Here is a 21,029-nt window from a genome sequence, read left to right on the forward strand (position 1 = left end):
CGTGTATGTGTAGTTATGAATAAATGAAAGCAGAGTGGAAATAGGGTACACCCTCTACCATGCTTGTGAATTCTTTGCAGTGCTGCCAACCTTCAAGGTCGAGGTCAGCATTCAAGAAAAGGTCATCGCTCTCAGTACCAGCTGGCTTAGGGTCAAGGTCAAGGCTATGTGAGTAAAATGGTACCATAGCTCCAGTCGTTTTTCTTGCGCGTGTGTGGGTGTGAATGTGTGTGCGTGCGTATGTGTGTGTGTGTGTTTATGTGTGTGTGTGTGTGTGTGTGTGTGTGTGTGTGTGTGTGTGTGTGTGTGTGTGTGCTCTTTTGTTTTAACCTTGTAAACTCAGTTTTAAGTCTGGGACTAAACAAAGCATCCCTTTTGCTGTATGTGTCCCCAGTATTGATAGCAGATTATGGCTTTTAGAGAAAATAAATCGTAAAAACACCCACAGCAATCAGTCTGGATGTTGTTTTTGGTATGTGACCAAGTGGAAGGATGACCTTATCCGATGTGAAAGCCTGTTTTCACAAGAAGGTTTGTGCCTTTAAACGATACAATTAAAAAAAAATAACAACACCCAACTGTGTGCAGTTATACGTACGGGGAGCCCGTGCAAGGCACTGTGCAGATGCGGTTTGGCTTTGTGAAGAACGACATGGTCCATCTCTTCAACACATCGTACTCCAGCGACAGAGGGGTTCGTACACTCAGGAAGATGGGATTGAATTGAAAGGAGTGGAAGGGGGTGGAGATAGAATTGAATGGAACTGAATGGAACGTCTGTTTCTAAGAGCACATTTATAAGTTTTCCTTGCTGTGTTCCTACACTATTACATACACTCCATGGCTTTGTGCTTATGTTGCTGAATAACTACTGTTTAAACCTTTTTTCCAACCTCCCTCCCCCTTCCTTTTTGAATATGATGTCAGACGGGCGCTGTGGCGGGGTGGTAAGACGTCGGCCTCTTAATCGGAAGGTCGAGGGTTCGAATCCTGGTCGCGGCCGCCTGGTGGGTTAAGTGTGGAGATTTTTCCGATCTCCCAGGTCAACTTATGTGCAGACCTGCTAGTGGCTTATCCCCCTTCGTGTGTACACGCAAGCACAAGACCAAGTGCGCACGGAAAAGATCCTGTAATCCATGTCAGAGTTCGGTGGGTTATAGAAACACGAAAATATCCAGCATGCTTCCTCCGAAAGCGGCGTATGGCTGCCTTAATGGCAGGGTAAAAACGGTCATACACGTAAAATTCCACTCGTGCAAAAAACACGAGTGTACGTGGGAGTTTCAGCCCATGAACGCAGAAGAAGAAGACTACTGTTTAAACCAACTGAATGGAACCTTATGCGATAGAATTAGTTAGTTAGCTAGTTAGTTAGTTGTTGCTTTTTGGGTCCAGCGGACCATATAGGCCAAATCAGGACCCCCTGTGATAGAATGGAATTGAGTGGGATGAACTGGAATTGAGCTGAATGGAACTTAATAAAATCGAATTGAAAGGAGTTAGTTTGATATGAATGGAATGGAGTGGGATGTAATGGACTTGACAAGAGTGACATGGAAGGGAATTCAGTGGAATGGAGTGGGGTAAAATGATGTTGAAGGGAGTGTAACTGTATTGTATATGGATTAGATTGAATAGAATTAAATTGAATAGCATCAAAAATAGGTTGAATTTATGTGTATTGAATGACATTAGATGAAATGAAATTGAAATAGAACGAATGAAATAGAATGAATAGAAATAGATTACACAGAAGAAGTTCTTTCCGAACATCGTATAATTATCTGGAATGTATATCCAAATGGTTTAAATTCAGTCTTATATCTTGCATCGTATGTTCTATTTTCTTATGTTCTCTTCACTCTTGTCTTATATTCTTTTTTCTTATGTTTCCTCTATGGTCAGTTGGACCTCAATGGCGAATGGAGCATGGCGGTCCCGGTGCGGGACATGCGCAGTCACAGGATGTGGTTCCCCGATGGCTCACCTCTCTACATCGAGGCGAACGTGACGGAGGCGGGGACGGGGGAGGTGGGGACAGCCGTGGACATGAAAACTCTCTTCGCGAACCCTTTCTACAGGATCAGCTTTGACCGCTCCAAGAAGTTCTTCAAACCCGGCTTTGACTACACCATGGCGGTAAGGGCTGTTCGTTTTGGATGATGTTGTTGTTGTTGGTGGTGGTGGTGCTGGTAGTGGGTGTGGTGGTTGTGGGGGTGGTGTTGTTGCTGGTGATTGAGGGTCTTGAGTTGATACATTTTCTTGCTATTTAAATAGCTAGAGAGAGAGAGAAAAGAAAGAGAGACAGAGACACAGCGAGAGAGAGAGAGAGAGAGAGAGAGAGAGAGAGAGAGAGAGAGAGAGAGAGAGAGAGAGAGAGAGAGAGAGAAATGGGAGAGAGGGTGGAGGTAAGAGATGGAGAAAGAGAGAATGAGAGACAGACATACAAAGATGGAGACAGAGACAGAATTGATTAATAATAAAACAACTTGAAATGAAGATGCTTTAAATGACGTCATATGTCTGTGACGTCAGATTGAAGTGGAGGCAGCCAACGGAGACAAGGCAGCCAACATCAGTGTGTTCGTCAGTGTGGAGATGAAAACGGAAGCTGCAACTTATCTGCCAGGTTAGTATTTTCACATTGTGTAATGCACAGGAAAACCCGGTATAATTGAATGTTGCTGTTGACCAAACACAATGCTATTTTAATGGTATAGATATAGGAGAAGGTTGCCTTAATTATATGGAACACTTCATAATATGGACCGCCTCCACGGTGCTGGAGCGCTCAAAACAATTAACAATTTCATTCGCTGTATTTACCCTCTCTGGATAATTTGCACATGTTAAAACAGTTGCAGAAACAAAAACCATAAAACCTTAAGACTTTTTATCTTTTTTACACTTTTGGCAGCGTTCACTCTAAATTTGACACTAAAAATGGACTAGTTTCTGTCCATAGCTAAAGCTTTTATCACAAAACAAATGCTACGTATGACAGCTAAGACTGTATTTGTTACATTATAGCAGTGTTGACCCCGAGTTTATACTGCAAACTAAAATAATAGCAAAGTCTCAAAGTATGTGTGTGTCCCCTAACATGGAATACCTTCAACAAATAGAAAAAAATAAAAGCTAAAGGCTGGTTTCATTAATTCATTAGGAAGCTTACTGAAAATAACCTATAACTAGCCCTCGAGCTTTCAAAATTGTTTAGCAAATAGTCTTCTTTTCGTGGAAGTGGATAATTTCATTTATTCTCTCTCTGTTTTTTATACGTTTCTTTAGTTCCCCGTTGTGCTTCAAATAACGTTCTCATCAAACCAAAACAGATAAATCTAAAGCATATTTGAATAAGTATGACTGGCACACTAAGCTGTAGGCCTATCATGTTATTTTTAAAGTACAGTTTTTTTAAAATTTTTATAGTGATTCGTGAAGGCCGTTCACTGGTCCATATTAGGCACCCAGACTCCTAACATGGCCAATTTGTGAATTGTTCTGTATTTATGTTTTGCTGAATGTTTATTAAAGGTTATTCGCTCTAATTAGGCATAACGGTTAACTAAAGAGATAAGGACTACCAAACACATAATGTAACTTCTTCGCAAGAAAACAAGCTAGTCATCAGCAAGAAACAAAAAATGGCCCATATTAGGCAACCTTCCCCTATATATACGAGAAAAAACAACAACAACTGAACAACACGCAAGACGAATCAAAAAAAGAAAGAAAAAAAACCCGATTTGTTCTTTCTTTGTCAGTTTGAAAATGTGGTGCTTTTGAACGGCACAAGGACCGGTGTAATGTCCCGTTCCGTCCCCATCCTAGAACGTTCCCCCGAGGAGGGGGGGGGGGCCGTTTGGTTTAACTAAAACGCCCCCCGAGGCCTGTCAGGGAGGGGTTCCCAAATAGATGCACCCAGTTTTATGGAAAATAGTCCGACATTAAGCACAGAGAACGTTGTAACAATTATGTGAAATAAACAAAAACAGGTATTTGAACAGACTAGTTAATCTTCTAAGTAAAAACATTTAAGGTCCCCAGTATAAGGCCCCTCCTTTATCAATCAAGAGGCCAAATAAACGAGTTTTGCTGTTTGGTACTAATTGTTCTTTAAAATCATCTCATGCTATCATGGTTTCAGCTAGGTTTCCGGGGTATCAAAATACAATATCACAGACAGCATCTCTAAAAATTGTAGTGCTATCAATCGATAGGCCTATGCACGCAGTTATGCAGAGCAGCAATTATTCTTTGAAACTATCCCAGGATATGATATTTGCAGAACAGGAATTATTGTTTAATACCATCCTACATAAGATATTTGCAAAGCAGGAATTACTCTGTAAAACTATGCTACATATTATGATATTTGCAGAGCAGGACCTATTCTGAAAAACTTTCCTACCTATTTGCAAAGCAGGAATTACTCTGTAAAACTATGCTACATATTATGATATTTGCAGAGCAGGAATTATTCTTTAATACTATCCTTCATACGATATTTGCAGAGCAGGAATTATTCCGTTAAACTATCCTACATCATTATGATATTTGCAGAACAGGAATTACTCTGTAAAACTATGCTACATATGATATTTGCAGAGCAGGAATTATTCCTTAATACTATCCTTCATATGATATTTGCAAAGCAGGAATTATTCTATAAAACTATTGTACATATGATATTTGCAGAGCAGGAATTATTTTCTTAAACTATCCTACATATGATATTTGCAGAGCAGGAATTACTCTTCAAAACTATCCTACAAATGATATTTGCATAGCTGGAATTATTCTTTGAAACTATCCTACATATGATATTTGCAGAGTAGGAATTATTCTGTTGAAATATCTTACATGTGATATTTGCAGAGCAGGACATATTCTGCAAAACTATCCTACATATGATATTTGCAAAGCAGGAATTACTCTGTAAAACTATGCTACATATTAAGATATTTGCAGAGCAGGACATATTCTGTTAAACAATCCTACATATGATATTTGCAAAGCAAGAATTACTCTGTAAAACTATGCTACATATTATGATATTTGCAGAGCAGGAATTATTCTTTAATACTATCCTTCATACGATATTTGCAGAGCAGGAATTATTCCGTTAAACTATCCTACATATGATATTTGCAGAACAGGAATTATTCTTTAAAACTAAGCTACATATGATATTTGCAGAGCAGGAATTATTCTTTAATACTATCCTACATATGTACATACGATATTTGCAAAGCAGGAATTATTTTGTAAAACTGTTGTACATATGATATTTGCAGAGCAGGAATTTTTTTTTAAAACTATCCTACATATAATATTTGCAGAGCAGGAATTACTCTTGAAAACAATACTACATATGATATTTACAGAGCAGGAATCATTCTTTAAACCTAACCTACATATAATATTTGCAGGGCAGGAATTACTCTTTAAAACTATCGAACGATATGATATTTGCAGAGCAGGGATAATTCTTTAAAACTATCGAACGATAATATATTTGCAGAGCAGAAATAATTCTTTAAAACTATCGAACGATATGATATTTGCAGAGCAGGGTATGTTTGCACTTGGCGCGCATGGCAGCATGAACCACACGTTTACCGTGCAGGTCGCCACTGAAGAGGTCAACATAACGGTTAGTGTACACTCGGAAAGGTCATACAGGGTGACCTTGACAAAATGCAACCCACACAAATTCTTATAACGTCTACATCAGTCGACCGAATTACTTTATATTTGCTGTACATTAACTTCAACGTATGCTTGAGTTTAAAGGGTCTGATTTTTGTTCACTTTCAAAACAATGTTGCCAATTGGAGGATCAACTCAACAGTTTGACATTGAGCGGTAGCCATACTCACCGGATAACAACCCTCCAGACTTTTGGATTATCTGAATGACCTACACACTTGCCACTTTGTGGACTGGTCAAGCATAAGCGGAAGTTAATGCACACCAAATATGAACTAGTTCTGTCTACAGATGTAGAAGTAATTAGCATTTTTGGGGGTCACCCTGTATCTTTTTGATGTCATACGCTTGGTCAGGACTGGCAAGTATTGTGTGATGATTGCAGAGGGTTTCGCCAGTACTTTTGAACTTGACGCCCATGGAAGAATGAACCACACGTTTCCCATTCCGGGAGCGGCTGATGCTGTCCACATACGGGTTAGTTTGCAGGTGAATGTCGTACTAAGGCCACAAAAAAAAAAGTTGTATGTTTCTGGTCACCCGACCCAACCTAGTTTTTTTTCACCGACCCTAGAATTTTTTTTTATTGCATTTGTAAAAAAAAAGACAAAAAAAAAAGCGTCAAAACGAAAGTAACAGACGGCAGACGGCAGACGACACAAGGGGGATAACCCCGCATCCCTTTTGTCTCATTTGTTTTGTAATGTGTTGTCTTTCTCTTTGTATAGTAAGTCCAGTCTCTTTGCGTCACTGTATAGTTATTTTCTACCCTGACCAAAAAACAAAAAAACAAAACAAAAATCCCTACCTACCTACTCTATTTTTTGTAGCCATGTTACCAAAAACATACAACTGTGGGTTTTTTTGCCTAATCGTAAACTTGAAGATTCCTTTTGTATAAGGCACATTCCTTCCTGTGAAAAATGTTCGGTTCACCCTAGTCTCGGATCTGGTAAGACTTTAACTTGGGATGAGACCATCCCTCCACTTGGTGACGTACCAAAAATGAACAGCCTGGGTGGTCTCTGTGCACAGGTCGAATTTGTTTATGAATTAATTTCGTAAAAGCCACCAGTAACTTTTTCAGATATCAATTCATTAAAATATGTCCAACTCACCACAGCAAGCAGTCAGAGTGCTGAGTTTTGGTATGTGTCCAGACGGGCGCAGTGGCGTGGTGGTAAGACGTCGGCCTCCTAATCGGGAGGTCGTGAGTTCGAATCCCGGTCGCTGCCGCCTGGTGGGTTAAGAGTGGAGATTTGTCCGATCTCCCAGGTCAACTTATGTGCAGACCTGCTTAGTGACTTAACCCCCTTCGTGTGTACACGCAAGCACAAGACCAAGTACGCACGGAAAAGATCCTGTAATCCATGTCGGAGTTCGGTGGGTTATTGAAACACGAAAATACCCAGCATGCCTACCCAACGAAAGCGGAGTGAGCTGACTATGCTCCCAGAGTATAGTGTGACGAACCCAAATGGGCAAACGAGCTCACACGTAACCAGACAATTGTGGAACGCTGAAGAAGAAGACGGTATGTGTCCAAGTGGAGGTTGGATCTTATCCCATGTAAAGCCTGGCCACATCTAAAACGGCGGCCTCAACTTTGTTCACGGCGGGAAGGAGTGTGTATTTGAGCTTTTGGCTTTCTGAATGAAACCTGGTACATCTAGCTCGTCAATGATACTTACTAAATCACATCGCATGATGGTTTGGTTGTTGTACTAATTAACAAAGAACTTAATTTGTTCGATATGCATGTTTGTGTTTGCTCTTGTAATAACGGAGCTTTTTTTTCTTATTTGTGAACAGATTTTGTGCCCTGGGTAGATATCATAGGCACAAAATAAACTTCGGAAAAACGTTTTTGTATATTGACACAATTTTTAAAACCATTCCTTACTAATTCTTGGAAAGTCTCTCTATCGTTACGTGCTGTGTGTGTGTGTGTGTGTGTGTGTGTGTGTGTGTGTGTGTGTGTGTGTGTGTGTGTGTATATGTGTGTGTGTGTGTATGTGTGTGTGTAAAGCACGCGCGCGTGCTGCGTCCGTTTCAGTGAGTGATTTCTCAAAAAAGTTTTATATTAATGAGTACACACAAAACTTGCCCCCCCCCCCCCCCAAAAAAAAAAGAAGAAATAAAAAGAAGAAAAAAAAGAAGCATATTTTACAAACTGAACAGAAAAAGCGTGCATGATTCATAAAAAAATAATAGCATTGGCGGGGCTCGAACCAGCGACTTCAGGAACTGCAGCGCAGGGCTATACCACTGACCTATGCGGATATCTGTCGCAAATGGAACATTTAGGAATGCCTATTTTGTGAGATGTAAAACACACGGCAAAGCTCACTGTGCAACCCGACTTAGTGAAAGGCCCGTTGGCAGACTGTGTCATGTGAATTAGGTCAGTTCGACCGTCGCTTACCACGAGGGCAGGTTTGCTATGTAAAAATTCCCAAGTATAGTCAAACCTGCCCTTTGCACGAAAAGTTGGATGATATCTGCACGGTCTTCCTACCGCCGGCTCAGGTTTTTTTTTAGTTTTTTTGTGTGCTGCAGTCACGTAGGCCATGTCCAGTTATACGCCTTTGAACAAACCGTTATCATAAGTTGACCACCAGGCTGTGCATGCATCGGTTTCGTATATCATTAAAACAATGATTTCTAGTTTGACTGCACTGTTGTTGTCTTACAGGTGGTGACTCTCGACCCTCGGGCACCGGAGTTGTCAGAAGACAGTATGACAGTCTACAAGTTTGTCTCGCCAACCAACACGTTTCTACAGCTGTCACAGGTAAAAGAACAACGTCTTTAACAATACAACAATCCTGAACGATCTATATAAGGCCCCCCCAAAAATAGGTCTGTTTACGGTAACATAGGCCCAAAAAATAGGGTCGGTAGGTCGGGGTTTTTTTTTTATTTTTTTTTTTTTCAAAAACCATATTTTTACGTTATTTTATTTTATTTATTTATTTATTTTTTTCCCCCAAATGCCAAAACAAAGTCTAGGGTCGCGCGAAAAAAATAGGGTGGTCGGGTTACCGTAAACAGACTATTTTTTTTTTGCCTAAGAGATAGCAGGCGTAACTCATTAAAAATTCCCAAGTATAGTCAAACCTGCCCTTGCGGCAACCTCTCGATAGCGACTACCACCTGCCCGCAACGACCACTACCAAGGAACCCAGATGAGGTTATTGTCTGTATTCATCTTTTCATAGCGACCTCCTGTTTATACGACCACCTGTGGTCCGTCCCTTGGGGGGGGGGGGGGGGGGGTCGTTCCAAGCAGGTTCAACTTCACTTGAAACGAATGTCTTCTACAATAAAACAAGAGGCGAAGCCTTCAAGGCTCCCGTAAGAAATCAACAAGAAAAATGTTCATTCAAAATGAACAGCGTCGATGCAATGTCCACCAAAGATGTATTTTGGGAAGTGTTAAAGGTTAGGGTCAAAAGTTAATGAATTGCATGTTGTGCTGGATATATAAATTGTTTATTTCAGTCAATGCTTGATTCATAAGTACATTTTTCAGCATGGTGCATCTACAGGAGGGTGCTCCAACAATGATGCATAGTGCCAACATTTAGCGCAAACTTTTCACAACAGTGCATTATTACCACAAAGCGCATACAGCGATTATATAGTAGCAAGTTGCACTAAACATTTGAACAAAATGCATTTTGTTCAAATGTTAACAGCACAGCACCAAGTTTTGCATAAGTGCACAACAGCACTGACCATTTCACAAAAGTGCATAACAGCTGTGACAATTTTACAAAAGTGCATTGACCATTTCAGGCAGATGGCTAACATGCAGATTTCGCTTTTGTCTGTCTTTCTTTGAAAAGTAGGCATGTTCAAGATCGATGAAGTCATGAGCAATTGGGTTAGATGACAGAAAAGATTCAAAAACGTCAGATTCAGTTAGATGACAGAAAAGATTCAAAAACGTCAGATTCAGTGTTTTGGGCACTGTTGAACAGGAACATTCTCTCCTGTTCAACAAATGTGGGTTCAATTCAAAAGCAACATTGTCACAGATAGGCTAGTGTTACATTTCTGTAAAGTTTCAAAAACATCTTCCATGTTTTGGTTACTGTTGAACAGAGGCATATTTTCCTGTTCAAAAAAGTCTGACACAAATTGTCGTAGTTGTGGGTTACGGTTCGATCTATACTGTCCTTCAAACGAGTCGTAGAACCGTCATTGTCACAGATAGTGTTACATTTCTGTTTTACATTCAAACGAGTCGTAGAAGTAGTAGTACATTTGCGTTTGGTTGTTTTTTCTTTTAGATTCCTGTCACTCATACTATCAGTATTGATTGAGGTACATAAATCTGTTGATGTACAGGGATGACTTGTTTGTAATGAATCCTTGTTTCCTCCACATTGAGTTTGCATTGCAGTTGGACAGAAATGAACAGGTGTTAATTGATAAACACATTGATAATGGCTTTTGACAAAATCAATCAATTCTGCAAAGGAATTAACTTGATGACATCAAAACTGCAGCGCCATTTGAAGAATGGTTACCATTTCTGTTTCTTTGATGGGAATCAAACAAATAAAAACATTGACTATCCAAGTTACTATGAATGGCAATAGTTGACTCCTGAAAAGTAGCAAGGATATAATTTGAGACGATAAACGCCTGATGCAATCCCTCCTCAAGGTCAGTCAACTCAAAACCTTCATCATTCGCAACATCAGTAGGCAACACAGCGGGATTCGTATGTCCAGAAATCATGTCGAAAAAATATTACATTTCAAAAGCATGTCTAACCACAGTTGTTGGCAAGTGTTCGTGTCCGAAGTAGCCTTCAGTGTGTATATATGTATTCATGTGACAGAGAACGTGACCTCATTGTTCAATCCTCTCTCTCTCTTCTTTCTCATTCGAACGCACACACGCAAGAACGTAGCCTACGCACGCATGCACGCGCACGCACACACACACACACACACACACACCCCGCTGACGCACACGGCAAACCACGCACACACACACTGACTGTCGGCAAGCATCTCTTTTTGTTTTCTTTACCTTTGTTTATTGTGTTTTCGATATTTGTATTTATTTTTTGCTTGACTTATCTGTTTTATTTTAATGTTTGCTATCCACATCGTGTGATAATACCCGCTATTACGAGCTAGTCGTGTGACAGAGAGTTTTCTTGCACACGAGACTGTAGATGTTTCACGACGGCTTTAGCCGGAGTGAAACAGCAGCAGTCGAGTGTGCAAGAACACTCTCTGTCACACGACTAGCTCGTAATGGCGATTATGTCTCACAGCTTCAACAGAGGAGAGAACAAACACGTTTTGCGTACTCACGCTTGATAAACCTAAACACAGGAGCAGCCATTGTGGAGAGATCTACTTTTTGACGAAAGTGAACGAACAACTATGAATGACGTCTCAGTATATGTGAATGACGTCACAGTCATCGTCACAGTCTGTATCTTTTGAAGCATTCCATTCTTCATGACGTCTTTCTGTGTCTGCATCCGCGAAATGTTTGTTCTTTCCGGGGTCTTTGTCATCTATGTTCAGAACTCTGTCCTTCTAGTTTCAGACTAACAGGCCTCCTGAGCGAGCCACTTTCCAAGGGAAGCTAAACTCGCGTATGGAAACAGTACTGTAGTCTGGGATACCGTTTTCAGTATTCTCAGCGTTGAAGAATTTGTAAAGAGAAGACACGACAACAGCAGGAGAAATAAAAGTCGTGTGTGCATTTTGGGGCTTTTGGAGGGACGATTTCGAGTTTGAATCCGTTCTTGCACATGCTCCAAAGCGTGTAACATACAATCTTGCACACGTTTGCTTTAGTAGTGGCAAAGAAGGAAAGCGTGTGACATTACCCGCTATTACGAGCTAGTCGTGTGACAGAGAGTTTTCTTGCACACGAGACTGTAGATGTTTCACGACGGCTTTACTGAGCCGGAGTGAAACAGCAGCAGTCGAGTGTGCAAGAACACTCTCTATCACACGACTAGCTCGTAATGGCGATTATGTCTCACAGCTTCAACAGAGGAGAGAACAAACACGTTTTGCGTACTCACGCTTGATAAACCTAAACACAGGAGCAGCCATTGTGGAGAGATCTACTTTTTGACGAAAGTGAACGAACAACTATGAATGACGTCTCAGTATATGTGAATGACGTCACAGTCATCGTCACAGTCTGTATCTTTTGAAGCATTCCATTCTTCATGACGTCTTTCTGTGTCTGCATCCGCGAAATGTTTGTTCTTTCCGGGGTCTTTGTCATCTATGTTCAGAACTCTGTCCTTCTAGTTTCAGACTAACAGGCCTCCTGAGCGAGCCACTTTCCAAGGGAAGCTAAACTCGCGTATGGAAACAGTACTGTAGTCTGGGATGCCGTTTTCAGTATTCTCAGCGTTGAAGAATTTGTAAAGAGAAGACACGACAACAGCAGGAGAAATAAAAGTCGTGTGTGCATTTTGGGGCTTTTGGAGGGACGATTTCGAGTTTGAATCCGTTCTTGCACATGCTCCAAAGCGTGTAACATACAATCTTGCACACGTTTGCTTTAGTAGTGGCAAAGAAGGAAAGCGTGTGACATATGTTTCTTCTCAGTCTCCGAGTCAGTTTAGTTTCTGCACGCCGCTTTGGTACTCCTTGTTTTTCTAACTGGTGTATTGTGCGCGACTGATTTGCGGATTTATTTTTATTCCTTATGCAGTTGAAGTGTTGTGGGTGTTATTGTCTGTATATGCTATGTTGCGTCTGTGTATGCCTACAAGAATTTTGGGTGTAATGTGCCTGTGGTCTGCTCGCAGTCGAGCACAGAAAACATGGCGGCGCCCTGTGGCAAATTCGTGGAAAGTCTTCCCGACCGCAGATACCAGCGTCGTCCGCGACGCTGGAACAAACAGTAACACAAACTCATCCGTCACACACACACACACACACACACACACACACACACACACACACACACACACACACACACACACACACGCACACACACACACACAGTTAAAACTAACGCATCATATCAACTCCATATATAATTTTCAAAAGAAAGCAAACAGATAAAATTACTGTGTATTTGTTGTTGGTGCAGTTGTCCTTCAATGAGATCTTGTGCAATCCTCACACACACACACACACACACACACACACACACACACACACACACACACACACACACACACACACACACACACAGGCACTGTGTTCATTTGCAAATCTACCATCAGCTTATCTGTCTTTTGCACTGCAGACACTAAGCAATAGGTACCTGCCATGTGGCCACTTTTTCCACTGCTGTCCAAAAAGAAACCACATCAACCGCAGAAAAATACAGAATCACTGTGACTCATGTCATGTACCATTATTTACAAACAAATGCCACAGCAAGCTTTGTCTCAAAATTCTCATTCTACCTTCTGTCCGAAAGAATCTAATCTTACGTTGTACTGCCTTGAAAGAAAATGCCAACAAAGACAAGAAAGCTGTTGCAAGGTAAGCTTACCAAACGTTACATAGCGAATCATGATAGTGCGTAAACAGCAAACAGTACAATCAAAGAGAGAATCGAGTCTGGAATGAAACGCGATACAGATCTAGCATTCAAAAACTGTCTTTCAAGTTCAAGGAAGTTGTTGCAAGGTAAGACTTACTAAATTGTACAGACAAAACCATGACAGTGCATGTTTTGAATCTGAGGAAAAAATCGTGATCATTTTGACTTTGAGAACAGATTCATTCCGTTTCCTTATATTTGCATGTTCAAGTAAATGATGGACAGTTTTTTTCGGGCAGAGTAAACTTAACTTGAGACTCTTCTGCAAGTCTTGAAATTCACATAAATCGAACCACGAACAATTAAAGACATCCAAACATTACAGGCACTTTAGATCAACTCATTTCACTAGAGGTGACTGCCTAGCACTGTGTTTGACATCCGTGTCTGCTGAAATAAAAAGAAATTAAAACAGTAGGTGACACGTTATCAGAGTGGGAGACACTAGATCTGTCTCTGTACTTACCGGGATACGGCTGCCAGATCGACACTGCGCTTTCGACAGCTCTTCCTCGCGTGGACATTGGAAAAACGCTGTGCAGATCAAATTGTAGGAAATCTCCCTTTGGTAGCTTCTTTATTTACTTTTCTGGAGCTTAGAAACCGAACAACATGAAGTCGTCTTCCCCGAATCGGCGAATGCAGAAGTGAGAACTGGAGAAGTGAATCTATACCACAATCCTTCGCGCGACCCCTGACCTGGTCTTGACATCTGACCTGGTCTACATGCCACACACGACAGAAACCAGTCAACTGCTTGTACCCCTTCAAAACCCCCCACCACCCGTTTTCTTTGGATACACGCTTTAACTACACTCGTGCCGACACAATGTTGATCATTGCTTCAATATTTTGAAGATGGTGCTTGAAAAATAACCAGGTGAAATGAGTATTTCGGTGTTTAGTCAAATGTTAAAGTTTCTACCACAGACATACACACGCACACACGCACACACACACACACACACACACACACACACACACACACACACACACACACACGCACAGACAGACAAAGTTACGATCGCATAGGCTACACTTACGTGAGCCAATGATAGTACAGTACAATATTTCATTACTTTGCACGCAATATTATGCGCTACTCATTTGATTTCTCAGTACTTGCAATGAATGTTTTGTAAAATACAAATGATAGGAAAATGCTTCATTATCAAATCAGAGGTGTATGTACTCTAAGTTACATATGTGACCCTCCACCACGGAATGAGTCGGATGTCACCTCGCAGGGTTCTGCGCTAGGCCTTATATACGCCCGGGGGGTGTAAGGTATGAGGATCACCTTAGTCACAGGCTTATAACTCGAAAAGTTTTCGCTCTTTTCTAAAACGGTTTTCACGACTGGATATAGTTTCAAAATCTCTTTAAGAAAATGTAAAAATATAAAAATCATGCAAAGGTGACATGCGACTCATTCCTTGGTGGAGGGTCACATATTTAAAGGCCGAATCTTTGCCTTTAAGACAGTTCGGCTCAATTTATCACATCAAGCCGACCTTTTTTCGCGTAAAAAGATCATTCTTCGATCCTGAAATATTTTGATGAATTTTATTTCAAAATTAAATCCCTGCGCTGCACCGAAAGCAAGGGAGTTGTTGATTTTGAGTATGTGTTCAAGGGAATGGATGATCTCATAGCACGTGAAGCGTAGCAGGGTATCAGGTGGTAAGACGGATCCAATGGACTAACTGAATATCTGATCAATTATAAATCACTTTGTTTATGTTGCTTAAACTTGTTTGGATAGATTGCTACAATGTTCAGGAATTGTGTTACTTCCTCTTTTTGAATGACTGTGGCGACGGGCGTTGTGGCGTGGTGGTAAGACGTCGGCCTCCTAATCGGAAGGTCGAGGGTTCGAATCCCGGCCGCGGCCGCCTGGTGGGTTAAGTGTGGAGATTTTCCCGATCTCCCAGGTCAACTTATGTGCAGACCTGCTAGTGGCTTATCCCCCTTCGTGTGTACACGCAAGCACAAGACCAAGTGCGCACGTAAAAGATCCTGTAATCCATGTCAGAGTTCGGTGGGTTATAGAAACACGAAAATACCCAGCATGCTTCCTCCGAAAGCGGCGTATGGCTGCCTAAATGGCGGGGTAAAAACGGTCATACACGTAAAATTCCACTCGTGCAAAAAACACGAGTGTACGTGGGAGTTTCAGCCCACGAACGCAGAAGAAGAAGATGAATGACTGTGGCTTTGCTTGTTATGTGGTCCATTTCTCAAATTGATTGTGTGCGGCATTGTTATCTGCCATTTTTCTGAATAGAATTGTTTAATGACTTTACCTCTTCATATTTTTCCAGGAGGGCAACAGCATCAGAATACAGTACACGCCAGCACCTCAAATCTTCACTGGATCTCCAGAACGGATCACCGTCATGGTGAGTAAGCTTCACTGTGTTGTGATGACGTGGGTGAGAGGACGGGCCATGACATTGCATCATTCGCTTTAACTCATTGTCTCCCAGGTACGGATATATCCGTACCCACTCATATGGCTCTATCCGATCAGGTACGGATATATCCGCTCAGACGGTTAGCATCGGTCGCTTCCTGTAACGTCGATCTAACGCCTGCATTCCAGCGTGTTGATACACAGTTACTACACAGTTACTACAATTCTGAGTGACCTGCTGCAGCACAGCTGGTCTGGGCTAAAAAAAACTTGGTCATCATAGGTGGGGTAGAAAGTGTTACATTGCACTCGTTGCTCAAGGGAATCCTGCAAATGAAGTGTCTTTTGATGCTAACTGGACTTATGCGTTTGTTTCCAAAACCTTAAGTATAGTTTCGCGTCAAAACCATACTAAACAAGGGTTTGAAAACTCTAGGTTAGTAAAGTTTCTGTCTCAAGCCCTTCTTAAGTACTCATGGGTGAAAGTAGCCCGTCAATTGACTGAAATCCGTCAATCTGAAAATAAGTCTGACGGAAATTCCGTCAATCCGCAATTTTTATTAAAAAAAAAAAAAAAAAAAAAAAAAAAAAAAAAAAAATTTTTAAATTTTTTTTTTTTTAAGCGGAACGCGTTTTCGAACTGCTATGCGGTAAACCCCGTAGGTGAGGTTTCTTCGCTTTCGGATTCGCTCTGCATCACGATAAAAAAAAAGTTCTCGCGTTTTGGCAGGCATTACGAAGTGGTGACATGATTTCTGCGGAAAACGCATGGACAGATCTTATTGATGCTGGTCTAGCCAACAAAGGCGATGGGACTGGTTGGAGTTCATGAAACTAAAACTGTGTGTGATAAGTTTGGTGCTTGAAACTCAAGTGCTTTTCCTTGAGAACTTTGCACTATAAGAGATGCTACTGCTTAGTTGCTATTTTGTGCAGTGCTACATCATGCTGTTTGCATGTGTGACATTCTGTTTCATCATTTATTTCAATGCCTGTCTGGCAATGTTTGCTTCTTATAATTAAATATTTTGAACTTTTATTTCAGTTGTTCAGTTTCTGTTTCATTTAGTAATTGGCTGTTGTCAATGTTAATTGTTATCAATTGTGTCGTTGTGTTGGAAGATGCAAGTGTGAAAAGATACAAAAGAAAAATGATTACTTCTGTGAATTGTTTTGATTTTGTTTACCCTTTTTACCATATCATTAGAATCTGAAGGTATTTTTTTGACCTGCATGATAGTGACAAAAAGTGTATTTTTTTGCCAGGAAAGGCCACAAAATCACAATGTATAATGCAAAAATTCGTTTTCGGCCGGGGGGCGTTGCCCCCCTGGACCCCCTAACGGGGCCCTGCCCCGTACCCCGCCAGGGCCTGGGCGGCCCCTGGACCCCTGCCTCAAAAAATTTTCAGTCAATTTGATTTTCATAGCTTTCACCCATGAGTACTTTTTCGAAACTCTGCACGAGTAAACATGGTCCTTTGGAAACCATCGGTCGAAGTCATCAGACGAATTAGTCTGCACAATTTACTTAAATTAATTGTTTATGTTTTCAAACTGTAACTGAGTTTAGATTTTGAGAACCACTGTACTTGAGTACCTTACTTTTAATAAAGAAACCGTACTTAAGAACATTTAGTATCAATTGATCTGTGTATGTTTTCGTCAATGGCCTATGCTCCGCTGGGGGCAAAGGGCCTAAGTAAGTAAGTAAGATCTGTGTATGTCTGTGACTGAGTCAAATATTTGTCACGACCAAGCTGCAGCCATTCACAAACCTTACATTATGAATATTTTACAGTTAAAATGTCCACACACAACAACCATTAAGTAAAAACATAGAGCCAGAGGGGAATGGTTTTCTGGGGAAGGAATGTGCGTTTAACGTTCTTTTTGCCACAGGTTATGTCAAGAGGTCAGCTGATACATACCGCCTCGGTACCACGTGACAGCAGCGGGTCTGCGTCACTTCCGCTATCACGTGACCTGCTCGTGGCGTCATCACCAGCAGCGCGCGTGGTGGCCTACTTTTACATTGGAGGAACAAACATGGAGATTGTGGCAGATTCCTTGTTCATCGACACTGAAGATATCTGCAGAGAAGAGGTGACGAGAAGTTGTTGTTGTTGTTGTTGTTGTTGTTGTTGTTGCACCAAAAATGGCAAGTTATGTAAGATTTCCTTGATTACGTCAAGTAATGTTATGCTATGCTATGCTATGCTATGCTGTGCTGTGCTGTGCTGTGTATTGTGTTGTGTTGTGTTGTTGTGTTGTTGTGTTGTGTTGTGTTGTGTTGTGTTGCGTTGGTTACGTTGCGTTGCGTTGCGTTGCGTTGCGTTGCGTTGTGTTGTGTTGTGTTGTGTTGTGTTGTGTTGTGGTTAATATAGTGGGTTGTTTGTAGTGTATTGTGTTGTGTTGTGTCGTGTCGTGTCGTGTCAAGTTTTTTTTTTTTAATGTTATGCTTCAGTTTGCCATGCCAATAGATGTTATGTTTTATTGTGTAACCTTATGTCTTGTTTCGTTTCCAGCTGAGCTTATATCACGGCTTCCACGCACAACAGATGGCTCAGCTTCCCAAGCAGACGACAGAAGTGAGCGTTGAGGGGGGTGGACACATGCGGGTGGGACTTCTGGCTGTTGATGAGCGGGTGTACATTCTGAAGAACGAGCGATCACTCACCCGTGACAAGGTGGGTGGGCACAAATCTCAATACAGATAGACTGCTAACGCTCCAGATTAAGATTGAAAGGAAAGAAAGGTTTAATAACTTGAAGGTTTGATTCAGGGCTAAATAAGAACTGTCTGTCAGTATGAGTGTGTGTTTGTGTGTGTGTGTGTTTGTGTTTGTGTGTGTGTGTGTGTGTGTGTGTTTGTGTGTGTGTGTGTGTGTGTGTGTGTGTGTGTGTGTGTCTGCGTGCGTGTGCGCGCGCGCATGCGTCTAATACTGTGTCAATCTTGTTGTTACTACATTTGTTTTGATTGCAGAGCGCTTTGAGCAGATTGTCCCTGGATTTGTAACGCTTTATAAAATTCATCATTATACTTTTCATAGGTGTGGAATATATACCTAATATCTGCCTGTTCTAGATTTTCGAGATGCTCGGCGAAGCAGATGAAGGACGAGGCATCGGCGATGGCAGAGATACGGACAAGATATTTGAGGTGAGAGATGACAAAATGTTTTATTTGTACACCCTAAACCTCCGAAGATGTAAGGTCGGTGTGTGTTTGTGTGTGTGTGTGTGCGTGTGTGTGCACACAAAGCGACTGGCCCATGTTACAAAATAAATCGCTTACTCAATCACTCCCCACGCACTCATTTACTCATTCGACCATTCACGCACTGTACTACTTACTCACCACACTACTGTTTCAGTATGTCTGTCTGGAGTACATCAAATGGACAGAGGCTTGCAAGGCGGCTTGCCCTTGCTTTAGTTCTTACACACTACTAATTTATTTATTTGTTTATTTATTTATTCATTTATATCATCTTTTTATTTATTTATTTATTTATTTATTTATCCATTCATTCAAGTATTTATTTATTTATTCATAATAATAATAATAATAATAATAATAATAATAAAAATAATAATAATAATAATAATAATAATAAAAATAATTAATCACTTTTCTATAGTGCAAGTCCCGAATCCACAGCTCCAAGCGCTTTACAATTCCAATAAACACACACACACACACACACACACACACACACACACACACACACACACACACACACACACACACACACACACACACACACGATATACAAATCATGACATCAGAAAATACAAGCACACTATCCTTCCATTCATCTTTCAACCCATCCATCCATCCATCCACACATCCATCCATCCATCCACCCACCCAGTCATTCAGCCATCCATCCATCCATCCTTACATCCATGTATTTATTTATCCATCCATCACATCCTATCCATCCATCCATCCATTTATTCATTTATTTTATGTATAATTTTTTTTTTTTATTGCAAAATAAAAACAAATTCTCATTGTATTACCCCCACACCTACTAACTTGAATCCTACCCATTTCAGTACGCCGGCCTGGAGTTCATCAAACTGACTGAGGCCTACGAGGCGACGCGCCCAGTCACCGATACCGCGCTACTCCTGGGTGGACTTAATATCCTGACTGGCAGACGAGCAAAGGGATTTCACTCACTTGGAAGTCGTAAGGAATATATCTCACTATACAACGGTACCTGCAAATCAAAGAACACTCTCAGGACCAACCACCCAAAAATGTCCCAACATTGCAGGCGGCCTTTTAGTAAAGGGACACTTTGAAATCCAAAAACAAAGAGACTGCCAATGTTTTAAAATTCAGAATTTAACAAAATCACAAGAAAAATATGTTACTGGAATGTTTAATTTATGACAATACAAAACATTACGTTCACTGATCTTCATGACAATACAAAACGTTACGTTCACTGATCATGACAATACAAAACGTGACGTTCACTGATCTTCATGACAATACAAAACGTGACGTTCACTGATCTTCATGACAATACAAAACATTACGTTCACTGATCTTCATGACAATACAAAACATTACGTTCACTGATCTTCATGACAATACAAAACGTTACGTTCACTGATCTTCATGACAATACAAAACGTGACGTTCACTGATCATGACAATACAAAACGTTACGTTCACTGATCTTCATGACAATACAAAACGTGACGTTCACTGATCTTCATGACAATACAAAACGTTACGTTCACTGATCTTCATGACAATACAAAACGTTACGTTCACTGATCTTCATGACAATACAAAACGTTACGTTCACTGATCTTCATGACAATACAAAACGTTACGTTCACTGATCTTCATGACAATACAACACGTTACGTTCACTGATCATGACAATACAAAACGTGACGTTCACTGATCTTCATGACAATACAAAACGTGACGTTCACTGATCTTCATGACAATACAAAACGTGACGTTCACTGATCATGACAATACAAAACGTGACGTTCACTGATCTTCATGACAATACAAAACGTGACGTTCACTGATCTTCATAACAATACAAAACGTAACGTTCACTGATCATGACAATACAAAACGTGACGTTCACTGATCTTCATGACAATACAAAACGTTACGTTCACTGATCATGACAATACAAAACGTGACGTTCACTGATCTTCATGACAATACAAAACGTGACGTTCACTGATCTTCATGACAATACAAAACGTGACGTTCACTGATCTTCATAACAATACAAAACGTGACGTTCACTGATCTTCATGACAATACAAAACGTGACGTTCACTAGTGATCGTCA

At 40.8% G+C, this 21,029-nt stretch overlaps 1 protein-coding gene across 3 annotated transcripts in view; it reads left to right on the top strand.

Moving 5' to 3' along the window:
* LOC138948422 (complement C3-like) overlaps positions 1-21,029 on the top strand; it is an 88,864-nt gene that overhangs the window by 18,361 nt on the left and 49,474 nt on the right. For 2 of the 3 annotated variants that reach the window (XM_070319957.1, XM_070319956.1), the window contains exons 8-18: positions 81-168; positions 589-694; positions 1,906-2,139; positions 2,536-2,629; positions 6,101-6,204; positions 8,411-8,509; positions 15,597-15,674; positions 17,590-17,793; positions 18,216-18,377; positions 18,776-18,850; positions 19,753-19,888. In XM_070319957.1, coding sequence (XP_070176058.1) covers positions 81-168; positions 589-694; positions 1,906-2,139; positions 2,536-2,629; positions 6,101-6,204; positions 8,411-8,509; positions 15,597-15,674; positions 17,590-17,793; positions 18,216-18,377; positions 18,776-18,850; positions 19,753-19,888 — 1,380 coding nt within the window. The remainder of the gene's footprint in view (positions 1-80; positions 169-588; positions 695-1,905; positions 2,140-2,535; positions 2,630-6,100; positions 6,205-8,410; positions 8,510-15,596; positions 15,675-17,589; positions 17,794-18,215; positions 18,378-18,775; positions 18,851-19,752; positions 19,889-21,029) is intronic. The other variant, XM_070319958.1, reaches the window with a different exon arrangement.

The sequence above is a fragment of the Littorina saxatilis genome, linkage group LG15 (assembly GCF_037325665.1).
Source record: "Littorina saxatilis isolate snail1 linkage group LG15, US_GU_Lsax_2.0, whole genome shotgun sequence".
NCBI lineage: Eukaryota > Metazoa > Mollusca > Gastropoda > Littorinimorpha > Littorinidae > Littorina > Littorina saxatilis.